The 15899-nt window shown below is 55.9% G+C and overlaps 3 protein-coding genes across 3 annotated transcripts; 2 read left to right on the top strand and 1 right to left on the bottom strand.

Moving 5' to 3' along the window:
- Positions 1-174: 174 nt before the first annotated feature.
- KVR01_005123 (uncharacterized protein) lies at positions 175-4621 on the top strand (the record flags this gene model as incomplete). Its single annotated transcript, XM_044791652.1, has 2 exons — positions 487-1526; positions 1599-4621. Exons 1-2 carry the CDS (start codon positions 584-586, stop codon positions 4619-4621), a joined length of 3966 nt encoding a protein of 1321 aa, XP_044645568.1. The 5' UTR covers positions 487-583.
- A 204-nt stretch (positions 4622-4825) lies between these two features.
- KVR01_005559 (uncharacterized protein) lies at positions 4826-6577 on the bottom strand. Its single transcript, XM_044793780.1, has 3 exons — positions 6330-6577; positions 6002-6069; positions 4826-5879 (listed from the first exon to the last, which is right to left on the bottom strand). The coding sequence occupies exons 1-3, from the start codon at positions 6382-6384 to the stop codon at positions 4863-4865; spliced, it is 1140 nt and encodes a 379-aa protein (XP_044646004.1). The 5' UTR covers positions 6385-6577; the 3' UTR covers positions 4826-4862.
- A 229-nt stretch (positions 6578-6806) lies between these two features.
- Positions 6807-13941, top strand: KVR01_005419 (uncharacterized protein). Its single transcript, XM_044782905.1, has 2 exons — positions 6807-7627; positions 7686-13941. Exons 1-2 carry the CDS (start codon positions 7199-7201, stop codon positions 13548-13550), a joined length of 6294 nt encoding a protein of 2097 aa, XP_044645864.1. The 5' UTR covers positions 6807-7198; the 3' UTR covers positions 13551-13941.
- The last annotated feature ends 1958 nt before the right edge of the window (positions 13942-15899 follow it).

Raw genomic sequence — 15899 nt, 5'->3', positions numbered from 1 at the left:
CCGTCCTGGGATTAGTTGAAACTCTGCTAGGATGACCATGGAAGTTTTGTGTCATCGAAGGCGTCGCTGAATTGTACTGTAGTAACCTCCCACCTCTGGCTGGGGGAACGTTGAATATTGTTGTCATAGCCCCTTTTTACGGGCGACGAGTGTGAGCAAAACACTGAACCACATCTTCAGTTGATAGAAGCAGCGAGACTCGTCGTGTTCTGTTATAGTAACGCACTCGGCTGGAAATGCACCACGGACGCGAAAAACAAAATATTGCCTGCCATCACTCTGTTCCCACTTCCGGCCACGCGAAGATTGACAGGTTGCCAGGGTCGTTTATCTAAAAGATCAATCCAGCAACTGCCGTAGAAGCCTTGAGTAAGTTCTTGAGTATCCGGCGGCAACTTTGTCCGGGGCCAAGCATTCTCCCCACTCATCTCAGGCCCGCCCCTCCCATCAGCCCTGTGTGCCCTTTCTTTTGCTTAGGTGGCAGTTGTCACTGACTGTCCCCTGCACAACCAAGCAACCAGCCAAGCCCTTCTCACGGCAGCCAAGCAGTCGATCTTCTTGAGTTGCATGTTGCCGTGACAATATGGGACTCGCCAAGGGAATCGTGGGCTTCCCTCGCCTGCTTCTGGCAGGGAGTCCCACAAAGATCGACATATTGATGCTCCTTGGGGGTATGCTGTCTGCAATAGCATCGGGCGTGCCATTTCCCCTGATCGGAATAGTATTCGGTCAACTTCTCAACGACTTCAACGACGTCACCTGCGACGAGGCCGCCGATGCATCCACTTCAGATTCCGACGCCGCCTACCAGAGCAGCATCAACAGCAAGATCCTGCTGATCTTCTACCTGGCCATCGCCCAGTTTGTCTTAATCTATGGCCACCTGCTCTGCTGGAGCCTGACGGGCGCCCGGCTCGCCCAGAGGCTGCGGGAGAGATACCTCCAGAACCTGCTTCGTCAGGAGCCGTCCTACTTCGACAAGCTACCCACCGGCGAGGTAGCGTCCCGGCTGAGCAGCGATATTTCGACCATCCGTTCTGGCACTTCAGAAAAGGTTGGAATATGTCTTGCCAGTTTCTCCTTCTTCGTGACCGCGTACATCGTGGCCTTCATCAAGAACTGGGAGCTGGCTGCTATGCTGCTCTCACTCATCCCGGCCTACTTCATCATGTCCTTCGTCGGCAGCTACTACATTGAGAAGTACTCCGGACTCATGTCAGACTACGCCGCCACCGCTTCGTCCATTGCGTCTGAGGCGCTGTCCAATACCGTTGTGGTTCAGGCGTTTGGGGCCAACAAGCGCCTTGAGACCAAGTTCTCGAATGCACTGAAGTCTTCTGAGCGGGAGGGGTTGAAGAAGGCAACGGCGACGGGTATCCAGGCTGGTGTTCTGTACTTTGTGGCATACTCGGCCAACGGTCTTGCATTCTGGCAGGGCGCTCAACGTATTGCAGACTCGGTGTCCAGCGGTACAGATGGCACCACTGTCGGTGCTACATTCACCGTGATTTTCATTCTTGTCGAGGGTGAGTGGTCTATGTCATCCTTCTTGTTTACCCCGTTCTCATACAATTCAGCTTCCACTAACGTATTTGTAGCTACATTACTTCTAAGCCAAGTCGCGCCATTCATTCACCTATTCACTGCCGCAGTTGCTTCGTACGAGAAGCTGCGCGAGGACATCAACCGCGAACCATCATACGATGGTACAACGGATGCGGGAGTTCGTATCGAACAGGCCGATGGCAGTTTTGAGTTCCGCGATGTCTCCTTTGCGTATCCATCCAGGCCAGAGGTGACCGTCCTTGACCATGTCAGCATCCGTATCCCGGCAAAGAAGCACACCGCCATCATTGGTCTCTCCGGAAGTGGCAAGTCAACTATTGCAGGTCTCGCGATGAGATTGTATGATCCTGCTGAGGGACAAATCCTGTTCGACGATCGGAGTCTGCATGATATCAACACCCGTGACTTGAGGAGTTTCGTCAGTCTGGTCCAGCAAGAACCGTCTCTACTTGACAGGACCATCCTTGAGAATATCGCGCACGGCTTAATCAACTCAAGCAACCCCAAGCATGCCCACCTTAAGGCGGCTTTAATTGGATCCGATCTTTCCGAGATCGCCAACGAAGTGAGGGACGGCCAGGATCTGATGGCGGCAGCCGAGAAGCGAGGCGCAGAAATGGTCGAGATTGTCAATCTGGTTAAACACGCAGCTATGCTTGCAGACGCAAGTTCGTTCATCGAGGGGCTACAATATGGATATGCCACGCTCGTTGGGTCCATGGGGCGTCTTGTCAGTGGTGGTCAAAAGCAGCGAGTTGCACTGGCCAGGGCACTTGTCAAAGAGCCAGCTGTTTTGATCCTCGACGAGGCCACCGCGGCATTGGACTCAAGGAGTGAACAGCGTATCATGAAAGCCATCAACAACATTGCCAACGGCAGGACGGTGCTCACGATCGCTCATCGCCTGTCGACTATCACAAACGCGGACAACATTATCGTGATGCACAAGGGACACGTCGTAGAGGAGGGAAATCATTCCGAGTTGATGGCTAAGAAGGGTACATATGCCGACTTGGTCAGCATGCAAGCCCTGGGTACCCCTTCTTCGAAGAGTGATGCTTTGGGCAATGATTCAACCGGAGGCAAAGATGACCACGTCTCCCTGACCGAGACCCTGATCGAGAACGATGCTCCAGCAAGTAACGACAACGAGAGCACCAGGGAGAAGACCGGCCAGGACACCCCATCTGAAGGAGAAGAGGAGGAGCCAGAGACACCATCCAAGTCGTTATGGGCCTTATGCAAGGGCTACGCCCCAGCCCTGAGGCCCCACCTGCTGGTCCTCTTCGTCGCTCTTCTTGGCTCCATCATCGTAGGTGGCGCCTTCTCAGGGGAGGCTGTCATATTCGGCAACACGGTCGGCAGCCTGAACATATGCAAGAGTGCTTCCAGCATCCGGGATGCGGGCAACTTTTTTGGACTCATGTTCTTCGTGCTCGCAATCATCGAGTTCTTCGCCAATGTCATGAGCTGGTCCGGCTTCGGCTGGGTGTCCGAGCACATCGTCTACTCTGTTCGTGTCTTGTCTTTCCGCTCGCTCTTTGAACAGGACTTGCAGTGGCACCAGTCAAACAATCGTACGCCGGCACTACTCCTCTCGTACATCACGCGGGATGGCAATGCCCTGGCCGGTCTGAGTGGTTCTGTCCTTGGCACGATGATCTCGATCACGGTCAACCTCGTCGCCGCAATCATCCTGACGCACATCATCGCCTGGAGGATCGCCCTGGTCTGCCTCTCCCTAGTCCCCCTTCTACTCGGCGCTGGCATGATGGAACTCCACGTCCTGGGCCAATTCGAAGAAAAGCACGAGACAGCCTACACAAAATCCGTTGATATCGGCACCGAGGCAATCACAAACATCAAGACCGTCGCGGCCTTGTCCCTTGAAGAGGAGATCCTGAGCGACTACCGCCGGTCCCTCAAGGGCCCCCGCCAGGAGACACTCAAGGTCACCCTGCAGGCCAGCCTGTGCCAGGCCGTCACCTACTTCCTGGGCAACTGTGTCAACGCGCTGGCGTACTGGTGGGGCGCCAAGCAGATCATCGCAGGCAACTACACCCAAACGCAATTCCTCATCGTTGTCTTCTCGCTGCTCGTCAGCGCCCTGCTCTTCAGTCAGATGTTCGCCCTCGCGCCGGAGCTTTCGAGCGCCCGTGCTGCAGCGGCCAGGATTCTGGGCCTGATTGAGATCGGGTCTGACGGCATGAAGGGTAAGATTAAGGATACTCCTCGAGCCAACCAGGACGTCGAAGCGGACGGTGAGAAGTCCACGTCTTCCTCCCCGAACTCTCAGCGTCGAGCGACGGCTGCAAGCGTACAGTTCCGCGACGTACACTTCGCATACCCGGCGCGGCCAGACTTCGAGGTCCTTAGCGGGCTGAGCATGGACATCAAGCCAGGCCAGTTCTGTGCGCTCGTAGGCCCCAGCGGCGCAGGGAAGTCGACTATCATCTCGCTCGTGGAGCGTCTGTACACGCCCTCGTCGGGCTCCATCCTCGTCAACGGCGCCGACGTCACCCGCGCCCGGGACGTGGCATTCAGGGATGATATTTCGCTCGTGCCGCAGGAGAGCGTCCTCTTCGAAGGCACCGTGCGCTTCAACATCGGGCTTGGCGCACGGCCCGGCCAGGAGGCGAGCCAGGCTGATATCGAGGACGCGTGCAAGCTTGCCAATATCCACGATGTTATCATGGCTCTGCCGGACGGTTACGACACCCTCTGCGGCCCCAACGGTAGCCAGTTTTCCGGCGGGCAGCGGCAACGGTTGTCGATTGCTAGGGCGCTGGTGAGGAAGCCTGGCCTGCTCATCCTTGACGAGCCGACGAGTGCACTGGATGCTGAGTCCGAGAAGCTGCTGCAAGAGGGCCTGGAGAAGGCCGCTAGAGGTGTCACTGTCATTGCCATCGCGCATCGCCTGCATACCATCAGGAAGGCCAACCGCATATTCTTGATCGAGGCCGGAAAGTGTGTTGATTCAGGATCACATGAGGATTTGCTGGAGAGGTCGGCCAGTTACCGGGCTAATGTGATGCACCAGACTGTAGCTACGTGATAGGGCTAGATACCACTGTATATACAGAGTAATTAATGACTATTTAATACCGCGTTTCTATTGATATTGAAGGCTTCCCGAACTCGTGTAGTTGAGCTTTCCAAATCTGACAGTTCGTGACTACTTGGACATATACTCTAGGGTAACCTTGCAAGCGTGCCATTGGGTTGACAGCATGATGCATATGTAGATCAGGCGTCATGATCTTGGTAAACATTATTCATTTCATGTGCCACTATCTCTAGACTTTCACAGACGTATCCAAGTAGCTCATCACCCTCTTGCAAAGCCACTGCCGTGGCTCCGCCTGGTCATCGTTGCTCAAGGCATGAGACGCATTGGGTATCACCCCGCTATGCTCTCTATCCCAGACCTGACACTCACCATTGCGGTCTGCCACGTCACCCCATTTGTCCAGAAGTTTCTGCTTGTCAATATGGTCCGGCACAGACTGGTCTGCCCCAGAGTGCAGCACCATGAGTTTATGCCTCAGCAGGCCACCCTTGTGAACAGCCCCAAACGTCTTGCTAAGCTGCTCCTCGCCAAGATCTGAGCTGAAGAGGTCGTCCTCGCCAGGCGAGTCTGGACTGTCCGGGCTGACGAGACTAAGGAACCTGCGGCAGCTGATTGGTGTGTTGGCAGGGTATATCCTATCCGTCAGCGAGAGCGGCAGCATGGCACCGTCCAGCTCACGCTTCAGTGCTGCCTCCCTCGCCAGAGCCTCCATGGCCTCGTATGCCTCCCGGCAGCTTTCAGGGGACCTGTCACCAATACCGTGCTTCAGGACCCAATGGATGGCCTCACGGTCTGACACGGGCGCCTGCATGATCGCACCGTCAACGGCAGGCCGTTCGACGTGCTCGAGGTACGGATCGAACGAGGGAGCAGTGCCGGTGTGAGGGTTGGGCCGGTACAGATAGTGCAGCACGCACTGGCTGCCGGTAGAATGACCCATCAAGACGACCTTGGCCTCCTTGTCCCCGGTGCCATACTTCGCGGCCTTGTATTCCTTGATGTAGCGCACGCACTGCGCGATCTCGTCGGTGTCACGGTCCAGGTGGCCCACGCCCCATGCCTGACCGGCTGAGGTGAGGTTGATGGTGAAGAGGGACCATTCTGTGGGCGCGAGGGAGCGCACCAGATCGGCTGTGTAGGATGTTGTAGCGAGGCCGTCGCCCAGACCACCGATGAAGAGGAGGCTGTGTGGTTTGCGTGCGGCAGCGCTGGATGTGTATTCGAATGTCACGAGGGTCTCTGTCTACAACATCAGATGCTTGTTAGCTATTGGGGCCATGATGGTGTCAAAGACCGTCTCCTCTAGATACCCTAGGGTAGGTTCCAGGTGCAGGGGAAGTCAACATCCATGAGAAGAGCACTGACGTAGTGATGCAAGATGCCAGGGAGGCCACCCTTGGGCCAGAACTTGGAGTACTTAGACATGGTTGGACCTGGGGTATTCTCCTCGTATGGTCAGGTTCCGCGCACTTGGCTCAACGAGACTTGGATGAATGTGAAGCGAGGGCATGCGCATGCATGTGTCAGTCGGCCGAGGTGTTCGGGCAGACTGAGCCAACTCAACCCCCACCACACAGAGTCGCAACCCACCTGCTCATGCAGCCACTTCAGATCGCCGCTATCGGGCTGGTACAGACAAGCATCATGATCGCACATGCTGTTCACCCCTCGGCTGACTCGCAGGGATACTGACCAGTTGTGGATCTGTTTACGTGCTCATATCGGCTTGTATATCCGAAGAGGAACATGCAAGCCCGGCAGCGGTCCCACTCTCGTGCCCACGTCCGGTGGACTGCTTGATGCACTGAACTTTTCGTGCCTTTTCTGGCCCAACCGGGCCCTCGGAAATTGAACTAAACCATGCACAATGGTCTCATGGCCACACTCTGGCACAGGCGAGTGCGAAAAAGAGGAGTCTGGACCCGGCTGGTCGAAACTGTCGGCGCTATTTCGAAGACTTTTTCTTGTCTGATCAATCTAATCTAATCAGATCGCATCCCTGTTTGGTCCAAGTGACCGTGTTTGACACTGTGTGTTCTTGGCCTCAATAGATGCATATTTTACTAAGACCATGCAGACGCTTTTCTCGGCTTCACGGCCTAATCCAGATCCCTGCACACAAGATTTTGTAACGTCACGGACTGACGACACACAACACGACGTGGGTCCCCTCCATCCCACCTTTAATGCAGATGCCTCACGGGCGCCGTCCACTGTACACATCATGCCGAGAGCCAAGAACGGACCAAGCCATCCAGGCTAACGATCTGATAACATTTGAGTGGCCATGGATTCACTCCCGTTTGGAGCTGGGTCAGAATGGGTGGGCCGTCGTCGTACCGAAGACGGCAGCACCTTCTCCAGCCAGGCCAGCTTAGCCAATCTCATCCATCTCCAGGAGCCCACTTCATCGTCCCCAGACATGCACAATATCGATATGAGATAGAGGCATCGCGGAATCGACCTTCTAGTGTTTCTCTGCGTGTTTGACAGTTAAGCCCACATCGCGCTCATGCAAATCGTGCCACACAAGACCAAAAAAAGCCCCAACCCTGTCTCAAAATGGGATCAGTAGGCGTTGATGAGCAAGGCCTCACACAGGCCGATGCTCACCCCTTCAAGCACTACTCGATTGAAGGCCTTTTCTCACCAAGCGAGACCTGCCTTCCCACAGCTTTAAGAGCCGATATCCTGCTCACATCATGGCTAATTGTGCTTATGCGGACGAAAGAGGAACGCCAGGCCTCCTTTGAATGGGCTTACGATGGCTGGGACGACGATGCCGTACACCAGAGGACGGCTAGATGTCTATCGACTGATGAGGTGTTACCTGGGCTGGACCTGGACAGCTCCTTGGCAGACGCCATCCAGAGAACGTCTCGCAGCCATGCCTCGGGCGTGAAAGATCTATGCACAGAAACATCGTGCCCCAACCATCTTCTCCTGAGTACCGGATCTCTATCCACCACGTCAAATGACGAGCAAGATGAGGCAAGTGATTTGTGTCCCTGGTAACGATGGTTCCAAGTTTCTGACTGTGCACGCAAAGGGCGCAATCCATCTCGAGGTGCGGCTTGACGATGGACGACTCGCAATCCGGCCCGCATGGTATAGCGAGAAGGTCCTGCCGTACACTTTGGCGCTGCATATGGATATTCTAGTCGATATCGTCGAAATGTGCCTGTCAAATCCTGGCGCATCTATCCAGAGCTGCATGACACCAACCAAGCACGATCTGGACTCGATTTGGAGGTGGTGTCACAACCTTCCTGCAACCCATGATTTTTGCATGCAGGAAATGGTCGCGGAGCAGGCAAAACGACATGCAGACAAAGTGGCAATCGACGCTTGGGATGGAGCTTTAACGTATGGTCAAATCGAGCAGTATTCCACATATCTGGCGGGCCTGCTCCGAGACTCAGGAGTCGAAACACACGATTTCGTCCCTCTGTGCTTCGAGAAGTCCAGGTGGACAATCGTGGCCGTTTTGGCAGTTATGAAAGCCGGTGCGACCATCGCAATGATGGACCCATCACTCCCGCTTGGGCGGCTGCAGAACATGGCAGTCCAAGTAGGCGCGAAGATAATGGTCTCTTCACGCCTGCAGCACGACCTAGGCACCAACATCCTACCAGAAGGACCCCGATTCGTCGTGGAAGAGGAGGCCTTCGCGACCCTAACAGACTCCTCGGAACTCCCCACCCTCCCAGCTGTGCCGCCAACCGCCCTGATGTACATCATCTTCACCTCCGGCAGCACAGGCACGCCCAAAGGCGTCAAGATCTCCCACAGGACCTACACGAGCAGCGCGATCCCCCGCGCGGCCGCGGTCGGGTATTCAGAGGAATCGCGCGTGCTGGACTTTGCCTCATATGCCTTCGACGTCAGCATCGACAGCATGCTGCTGACTCTCGGCAACGGTGGCACGCTGTGCATTCCTTCGGACGAGGACCGGCTCAACGATATCAACGGCGTTATGCGGCAGATGCGCATCAACTATGCGGGCATCACGCCGTCCGTCGCTCGGATCCTGGAGCCGGATGTTATTGCGTCGCTGACTGCCTTGGGGCTGGGCGGCGAGGCGTCCGCGCCGAGGGATGTCAACATGTGGGGGAGGGAGACGAGGATCGTTATCGGGTATGGTCCCTGCGAATGTACCATTGGTTGTACGGTCAACAGCAGCGCGGCCACCGGGAGGGATTACATCTCTATCGGCCCTGGCAACGGTGCGTCGATCTGGATTGTTGATCCCAATGACCACGACGTCCTTGTACCAGTTGGTGCTGTCGGGGAGCTTCTTGTCGAGGGCCCGATCGTGGGACAGGGCTACCTCAATGACGACGAGAAAACCACGGCGGCCTTCATCCACGACCCACCATGGCTGCTTGCCGGCCACAAGAGCTATCATGGTCGCCGGGGCCGTCTTTACAAGACCGGTGACCTGGGCATGTACGACCCGGATGGGTCCGGAGAGATTGTCTTTGCCGGACGCAAAGATACCCAGGTTAAGCTTCGCGGCCAGCGAGTTGAACTTGGCGAGATCGAGAGCCAGCTCAAGGCCAGCCTGCCTTCAGATGCCAATGTGATCGCCGAGGTTATTGTCCCTCAGGCATCTGGAGGTCAGCCTACTTTGGTGGCATTCGTCTCGCAATTGACCAAGGTCAATGGAGTTGAAGAATTGGAGGCTGCTCAGCTCTCTGCAGATCTCACGCAAGCGTTGTCCGGTATCAACACCATCTTGGCGAAGGTACTGCCGCGATACATGGTGCCAAACGCCTACATCCCTGTCAGCTACATCCCGACCTTGATCTCGGGCAAAATAGATCGCAAGAGACTCAGACAATTCGGTGCAACGGTCGATTTGCAGAAACTAGACCAAGGCCCCGCAGCGAAGACTACCCGGGAATCCAGAGATCTGGACGACATCGAGCAGTGTTTACGCCACGCCTGGAGCCTGGTACTGAAGGTTGCGGAAGACTCGATCCACCCACAGGACAATTTCTTTTCACTCGGCGGTGAGTCCCTGGCCGCTATGAAGCTAGTATCCGTGTGCAGAGAGCGGGGTCTCGATCTGTCCGTGACCAGCACCTTCTCTCATCCCACACTTGAGGAAATGGCGGAGACCGTCCGCATCTACGACGTGGACGTCCAGACGGAGACACCACCGTTCTCACTCATCTCCCAGTCCCTCGAAAGTGCATGCGTGGAGGCAGCACAGGCATGTGGAACAGATCCAGAAGCCGTTGAGGATATCTACCCTTGCACACCCACCCAGGAGTCGCTGATCACCTTCTCTCTGAAGTCGACGGAGCCGTACGTGGCTCAGAGAATCGCGTGTATTCCATCAAACCTGAGCCTCGATGCATTCAAACAGGCCTGGGAGTCGGTCTTCGCCGCAAACCCCATTCTGCGGACCCGCGTGGCACAGCTACAGGATCCAGGGCTTCAACAGGTTGTGCTGAAGCAGGCAATCGACTGGAGGCACTCCACCAGTCTACCCCAGTACTTGGAAGCTGACCGCAATGAGAGGATGGACCTCGGCCAGAGCTTGGCTCGGTACGGCATTGTCGAGGACGAGAGCGACGGCAATCGGTACATGGTCTGGACCGTCCACCACGTACAATACGACGGCTGGTCAGAACCATTAATCCTCGATATGGTCTCACGGGCCCTGGAGAACAGCAGCATCGTTACCCAGCCCAAGGCGCTGATGAAAGACTTCGTCAAGTGGGTACATGATACCGACCAGAACGCTATGCAAGACTTCTGGCGGAACGAGCTTGAAGGCGCCATCGGGCCCCAGTTCCCAGCCACGCCGTCGAGAGACTATCTCCCAACCCCCAACGGCACAGCCGAGCGTCTGATCTGCCTCGACAAGACCGACGGCCTCCCCTTCACAATCGCAACCCTAATCCGCGGCGCCTGGGCCCTCGTGGCCTCGCAGTACACAGGCAGCGACGACGTCGTCTTCGGCGAGACCCTCACAGGCCGAGACATTTCCCTCCGCGGCGTTGAGGACGTCCTGGGGCCCATGAACGCCACGGTCCCTGTACGCGTACGTATCGACAGGGCTGCCTCGGCAAAGTCCTACTTGGCCGCCGTGCAGCAAGCCATGTCATCACGCACCCCCTATCAGCATATGGGCATGCAGTACATCCGGCGGGTGAGCCGCGACGCGCAGCACGCGTGCGAGGCGCCAACGGGCATCGTCGTGCAGCCCGAGCCGGAGCTGGTCGGCGGCGCGCTGGGCTTTGGGCTTGGGGATCCCGTGCGGGAGGCGCTGCACTTTAACCCCTACCCACTCATGCTCGCCTTTGGGCTGCGGAAGGGCGGGTTCCGGGTTTGTGCCAGCTTTGACAAGAGCCTGGTTGATGTTGCACAGATGGAGAGGGTGCTTGCCCAGCTCGAGGCTGCGTGTCTGCGTCTGACGGAGGACCTTGACAGGAAGGTCGGCCAGGTCTCGTGTATGCCTGAGGAAGAATTGGACCAGATATGGCGGTGGAACCAGACTGCGCCGTTGGCCCCTGAGGAGGCGACGGGCAGATTCCGTGCCAATGGGGCCATCAAGCCTGGGTCGCAGTACCCGCGAGTGGCAAACCCCTGGGTTTGCGACCCTCGCAACCCATCTCATCTCACACCCATAGGCTGCCAAGGAGAGCTATGGCTAGAAAGCGCCGTGCTCACGGAAGACGTTGTCGAGACTCCCGCTTGGCTAATCGCCGGAAGCTCCGAAGTTGTCGGCCGTGCGGGCAAGGTTCAGCCCACCGGTGATATCGTCCAACTGCGACCTGACGGAAACTTACTCTTCGTCGGCAGGAGAGATGATGTTATGCCACTGTCAGGACACGCAATCAACGTGGCAGATCTCGAGGCACACTGCGCCAGGCTCCTGCCGCAATCAGCCCGTGCCGCCGCAGCGGTCTTCCAGCCAGTGGCGGATGGCAAGAAGCAGGCACAGGACCAAGAATTGGTCATCCTCATTGAGCAACAGCCTCAGGGGGAAAAGAGTGTTGAACTTATGTTCATGAGCCACGATATTAGCTGCGATGAGGCTGATCCTGACAGCTTCAGGGCAACCATCTATTCCGAAATTCCCGTCAGCCTTGCCATGGCACTCAAGAAGCTCGACAAATTCATCAGAGACGATCTACCATCCAGTCTGCAGCCCTCAGCCTATGTGGTGGTGGACAAACTGCCCCTCGAGAACGGCCATGTGGACCGTGCCATGTTGAACACTTTCGCCTCAGGGATCGCATCACACGTCCTGGGTCAGCTTCGCGATGGATACAACAAGGTCTGGGAGACACTGGGACAGGCAAATCTGTCAGCGTCCGAAGACATTCTCCGATCTGCATGGGCAAAACTGTTGTGCATGCGTCCAGAGCAGATCGATGTCGATGACAACTTCTTCCGCCTCGGAGGCGATTCGGTACTGGCCATGAAGCTGGTGTCGGGCCTCCGCGCGCAGGGCCACGGCCTCTCCGTGGCTGATGTCTTCCAGCACATGCGCCTTGGTGATGCTGCCAGGGTCCTGAAGGTCAATTCAGCACCTGCCGGCAAGGCACTTCCATACAAGCCCTTCTCCACTCTAGGTGTCCAGAATGTGGACCAATTTTTGGCCGATGTTGTGCGCCCAAAGCTTGCTGTCCCGAGCTGGTCAATCAAGGATGCCGCACCGGTGACGGACTCGCAGGCCCTTGATATCAGAGGAACGGTCCAGGCACCGCGAACTTCTGTTCAGTATACTATGCTGCATTTCGAGCAGGCAATTGATCAGTGGAGGCTTGCCGATGCCTGCAAGGACCTGGTCAAGACCCATGACATCCTCCGAACCGTGTTTATCGAGCACGAGTCGACCTATTTCCAGATCATCCTAGATGAGATCAACATCGCTCTGACAACGCAAAGCGCCGATGATGGCATTGACGAAGCTGTCAATAAGGTCTGTACAGAGGACATTGAAACCGACTTCGCACTCGGATCATCGTTCTTCAAGCTCTTCCATGTCGAGGGCAATGATGGAAACCACTGTCTTGTCATCAGGCTATCGCACGCCCTATACGACGGAATGTCTCTCCCCCGTCTGCTCGAGGACCTCGAGACACTGTACAGCAGCAGAAAGGTCGGCGACTTCGAGCCGTTCCCCTCCTACATCGCACGAAGCTTTGAACAAAGCTTGCAAACAAAAGCACTCAGCTACTGGCGCGACCTTCTGCAAGACTCATCACTCACCGTCCTGGAAGGTCAAACCACTGAGCCAGCGGACAGGGGTGTCTTCAAAGAAGACCTCGCCATCGAGAACTTCCGGGTCCTGGCCGAGATCACCACGGCCAACCTCCTCACGGCAGCGTGGGCCCTCCTTCTAGCCCGCCGCACAGGCACGTCAGATGTGACCTTTGGCGGCGTGACATCCGGCCGTGGCATCGACATGGCCGGCGTCGAGAACGTCGTGGGTCCCTGCTACCAGATGACCCCCATCCGGGTGCCCTTCGAGCCGACGTGGACGGCAGCCGACCTGCTGCGCTTCGTGCAGCGGCAGAGCGGCGAGTCCGCGGCGCACGACTTCGTGGGCTTCGCCAAGATCTCCAGGGAGTGCACGAGATGGTCAGGCGACGGGGCTACGCCGCAGTTGTTCTTTGACTCGATCGTGCACCACCAGGACTGGGATGATGCGGACAGCATGCCCTTCGCGGGCACGACTGCCAGGCTTGAGATCTCGAACCCGCATGGGGACGCGCCACGGCCCCTGAAGGCCGTGTCGTTCGTCAAGGAGGGCCACCTGCGGGTTGGTGTAGTCGGCAGCGAGAGGGATGCGAAGCTTGTTGGGTCGCTGCTTGCTGAGCTTGTAGCCGCGGTGCAGGAGCTCGCGAGCCCTGGTGGTGGACAGATTGTGCTTGGTGCTGATGCGGTGTAGATGCGAGTTACAGGGACCTTGGGAACCAGTGCGTGAGGCGCTCTGCGGAGCATAGGATCCCATGGGATGCCAAGGGCGTTTGGTCGGTGCTACCTTTCCTTTCCTGAAGGTCAAGACTCATGTTAGTTATCATCTTCAAGTTTCTGTCAAATGTGTCCCTCAGGCTTGGGTGATCTTCGGATCCCTACTAGTAGTTGCATGGGGTCTTGGATCTGCGTCATTAGATGATATCTTATGTTGAGAGAATATGATAATTGGACACTGTGCTGTACCTAGGTAGCATGCACTCCAGGACCCACTTGAAAGCGGTAACTTGGAAGTCAGCCTCCCGATCGCTGCACCTCTTGCCTCGGATTTCTTCTTCTACAATTTAAGTCCACCATTTCTCTCACTTGCCGTTCCACCCCGGAAGTCCGCAAAACTTCCATCCCTGCGCCCCATGTTCCACAATCCGCTTTCGCCATTACCCTTCGACACCCATCTCGTGCAGGGTTCCTTGGCAGAGCCGCATATAGACGTCAAAGAAGTCATAGAGACAAAGAAATATTCTTCCCAACAGGTAACTCATAATCTGATCCGTTCTGTCCCTTACTCCCGTTATTCCCTAGGCGATATCGACGAAATAAATACAAATTACTTACTCAGGCAGTCTCCACTCATCTGGGGACATTTTTAGCCATATCTCCCAGCCGTGGGCCTGCACGAGAATATCAATGAATTTCATATCCACATATATGAAGAAAGCACCACAAGGTTCTTCATTCTCTTCAAGCTTCACAGGGTGCGCATAGTTCCAGGTTGTAGACGTATCATTGATCACCCCCCTCAAGAGTGTTCCTATTCTACACGACCTAGTAGTTGTAATACCTTCAGGTCAACTCATTCATGGCAACCCAGTCAGAGTGAAGCAGCTCCAAATCCGGCATTTTTCATCTCACAAGCTCGACCATAGCATACCAGCGCGCCTGCACGTGATGACGTAGATCTGGGAGGCCTTGTACTACATGCCTAGGTACCTAGGTAGACGATCACACCTCCACATCGGTGCTAGCTGGCCGGTCTATCGTTCTGCTCTCCCAGCAGTCATCATCTATACCGGCCAAGCCCGGTCAATGAAGGGTACAGATGGCGCAACTGAACTTTTCCTCGCCCTCATGCGTTGTGTGCACGATGCCCCAGCCCAGCGTCCGGCACGTGGTTGAAAAGAAGCTGGGAGAATGGTCCAGGATGAGTGGCGGCTGTTGGTGCGGCGGAAACATTTTGTGAGCTGTTATTTTCGGGGGCAGGTGACGCAAGCTGGCGTAGGGAGAAGGGAAAGGGGTTGAGTTCCATACTACTGAGGAAAAAGGCCATATAGACGACGACATAGATCTCATAAGATATATGCATCATACACCGAGGTTTAAGGAGAATTATATCTCTTTGATACACTTTAGTTGATTCTCATATACATTTCGGGGGCAGCCATTGAGTCCTAGCTGCTGGTGCGTTTATGCTGGCGTGTCCTGCCTCAGCTTTTTGGCCAGCCGCTGCGAATCTTCCATGCCTTGCACGCCAACCCGAAAACGGGTTGAGCAATACGCCGGCCCTTTGTTTGCCACCCTCAATCCGCATGCCTTTTTTTTTTTTTTTTTCCCCGAAGCTGCGAATTGTCGGACTTTGCTTTACCGACAACGACGACTGATACATCGAGCGCCCCATCCGAGTCAATACCACCCATCACATAACGTGCCCAGGCTGCCCGACATAATTGAAACGTTGTCGCAAATATATAGCACAGGATGAATCGGGCTCAGACACTAATGGGCCTCCAGCAGGCATACTCTCAGGACAAATTTTCCAGATACAGGAATGGTCAGGGCGGTGTGGACGTTACCCTTGAAGACATCCTGAAAGGGGCTCAAGCAGGGGATCCAAATTCTGTGGCGCGTCGCAATCAAATCCAGCTCATATGGGGAAATGACCTGCCCCGGGTGAATGCAAATTACCAATTCAGTCAGGCCGATTCAACAAGGCTCAGAGGCCTTGCCGTTCCGCAACGCTTTCGCTTTCGAAGCCTAGGCGGGGCAGTATCATTCGCAAATTTCAAGCGGCCGCCCACCAGGGCAATAGACCAAGTGAAGGCGAATCTCAACAGGTTCAGAAGTTTAATGAGATCGTCATTTAGATACATCAAGTGTTTGGGGTGGGGAGGGGAGGGTGTGGTATCGCTATGGAGGTATCGGCCCGAGCGAAATCGGACCCGTCTCGTCGTGTTCAAGACTGGCATCCCGCGGGGAGATGACCGAGATGCGGCCGCCGGGAACATAGAGCGCGAAAGAGATATGTTAACTGCAAGTATCACTGAGC

The sequence above is a fragment of the Diaporthe batatas genome (assembly GCF_019321695.1).
Source record: "Diaporthe batatas strain CRI 302-4 chromosome Unknown Contig00005, whole genome shotgun sequence".
In the NCBI taxonomy this organism is placed as follows: domain Eukaryota; kingdom Fungi; phylum Ascomycota; class Sordariomycetes; order Diaporthales; family Diaporthaceae; genus Diaporthe; species Diaporthe batatas.
The sequence above is the reverse complement of the archived record's forward strand: the minus strand, read 5'-3'. Positions and strand labels throughout refer to the sequence as shown.

What these genes read in the sequence shown, in the direction of transcription:
- KVR01_005419 (XM_044782905.1), top strand. Translation starts at nt 7,199, where the DNA reads ATGGGATCAGTAGGCGTTGATGAGCAAGGCCTCACACAGGCCGATGCT. An exon ending in CAAATGACGAGCAAGATGAG is followed by an intron (nt 7,628 to 7,685) that starts GCAAGTGATTTG and finishes GTGCACGCAAAG; the next exon opens with GGCGCAATCCATCTCGAGGT.
- KVR01_005559 (XM_044793780.1), bottom strand. Translation starts at nt 6,384, where the DNA reads ATGTTCCTCTTCGGATATACAAGCCGATATGAGCACGTAAACAGATCC. An exon ending in CGTAAACAGATCCACAACTG is followed by an intron (nt 6,070 to 6,329) that starts GTCAGTATCCCT and finishes AGAATACCCCAG; the next exon opens with GTCCAACCATGTCTAAGTAC. An exon ending in CTGGCATCTTGCATCACTAC is followed by an intron (nt 5,880 to 6,001) that starts GTCAGTGCTCTT and finishes CTGATGTTGTAG; the next exon opens with ACAGAGACCCTCGTGACATT.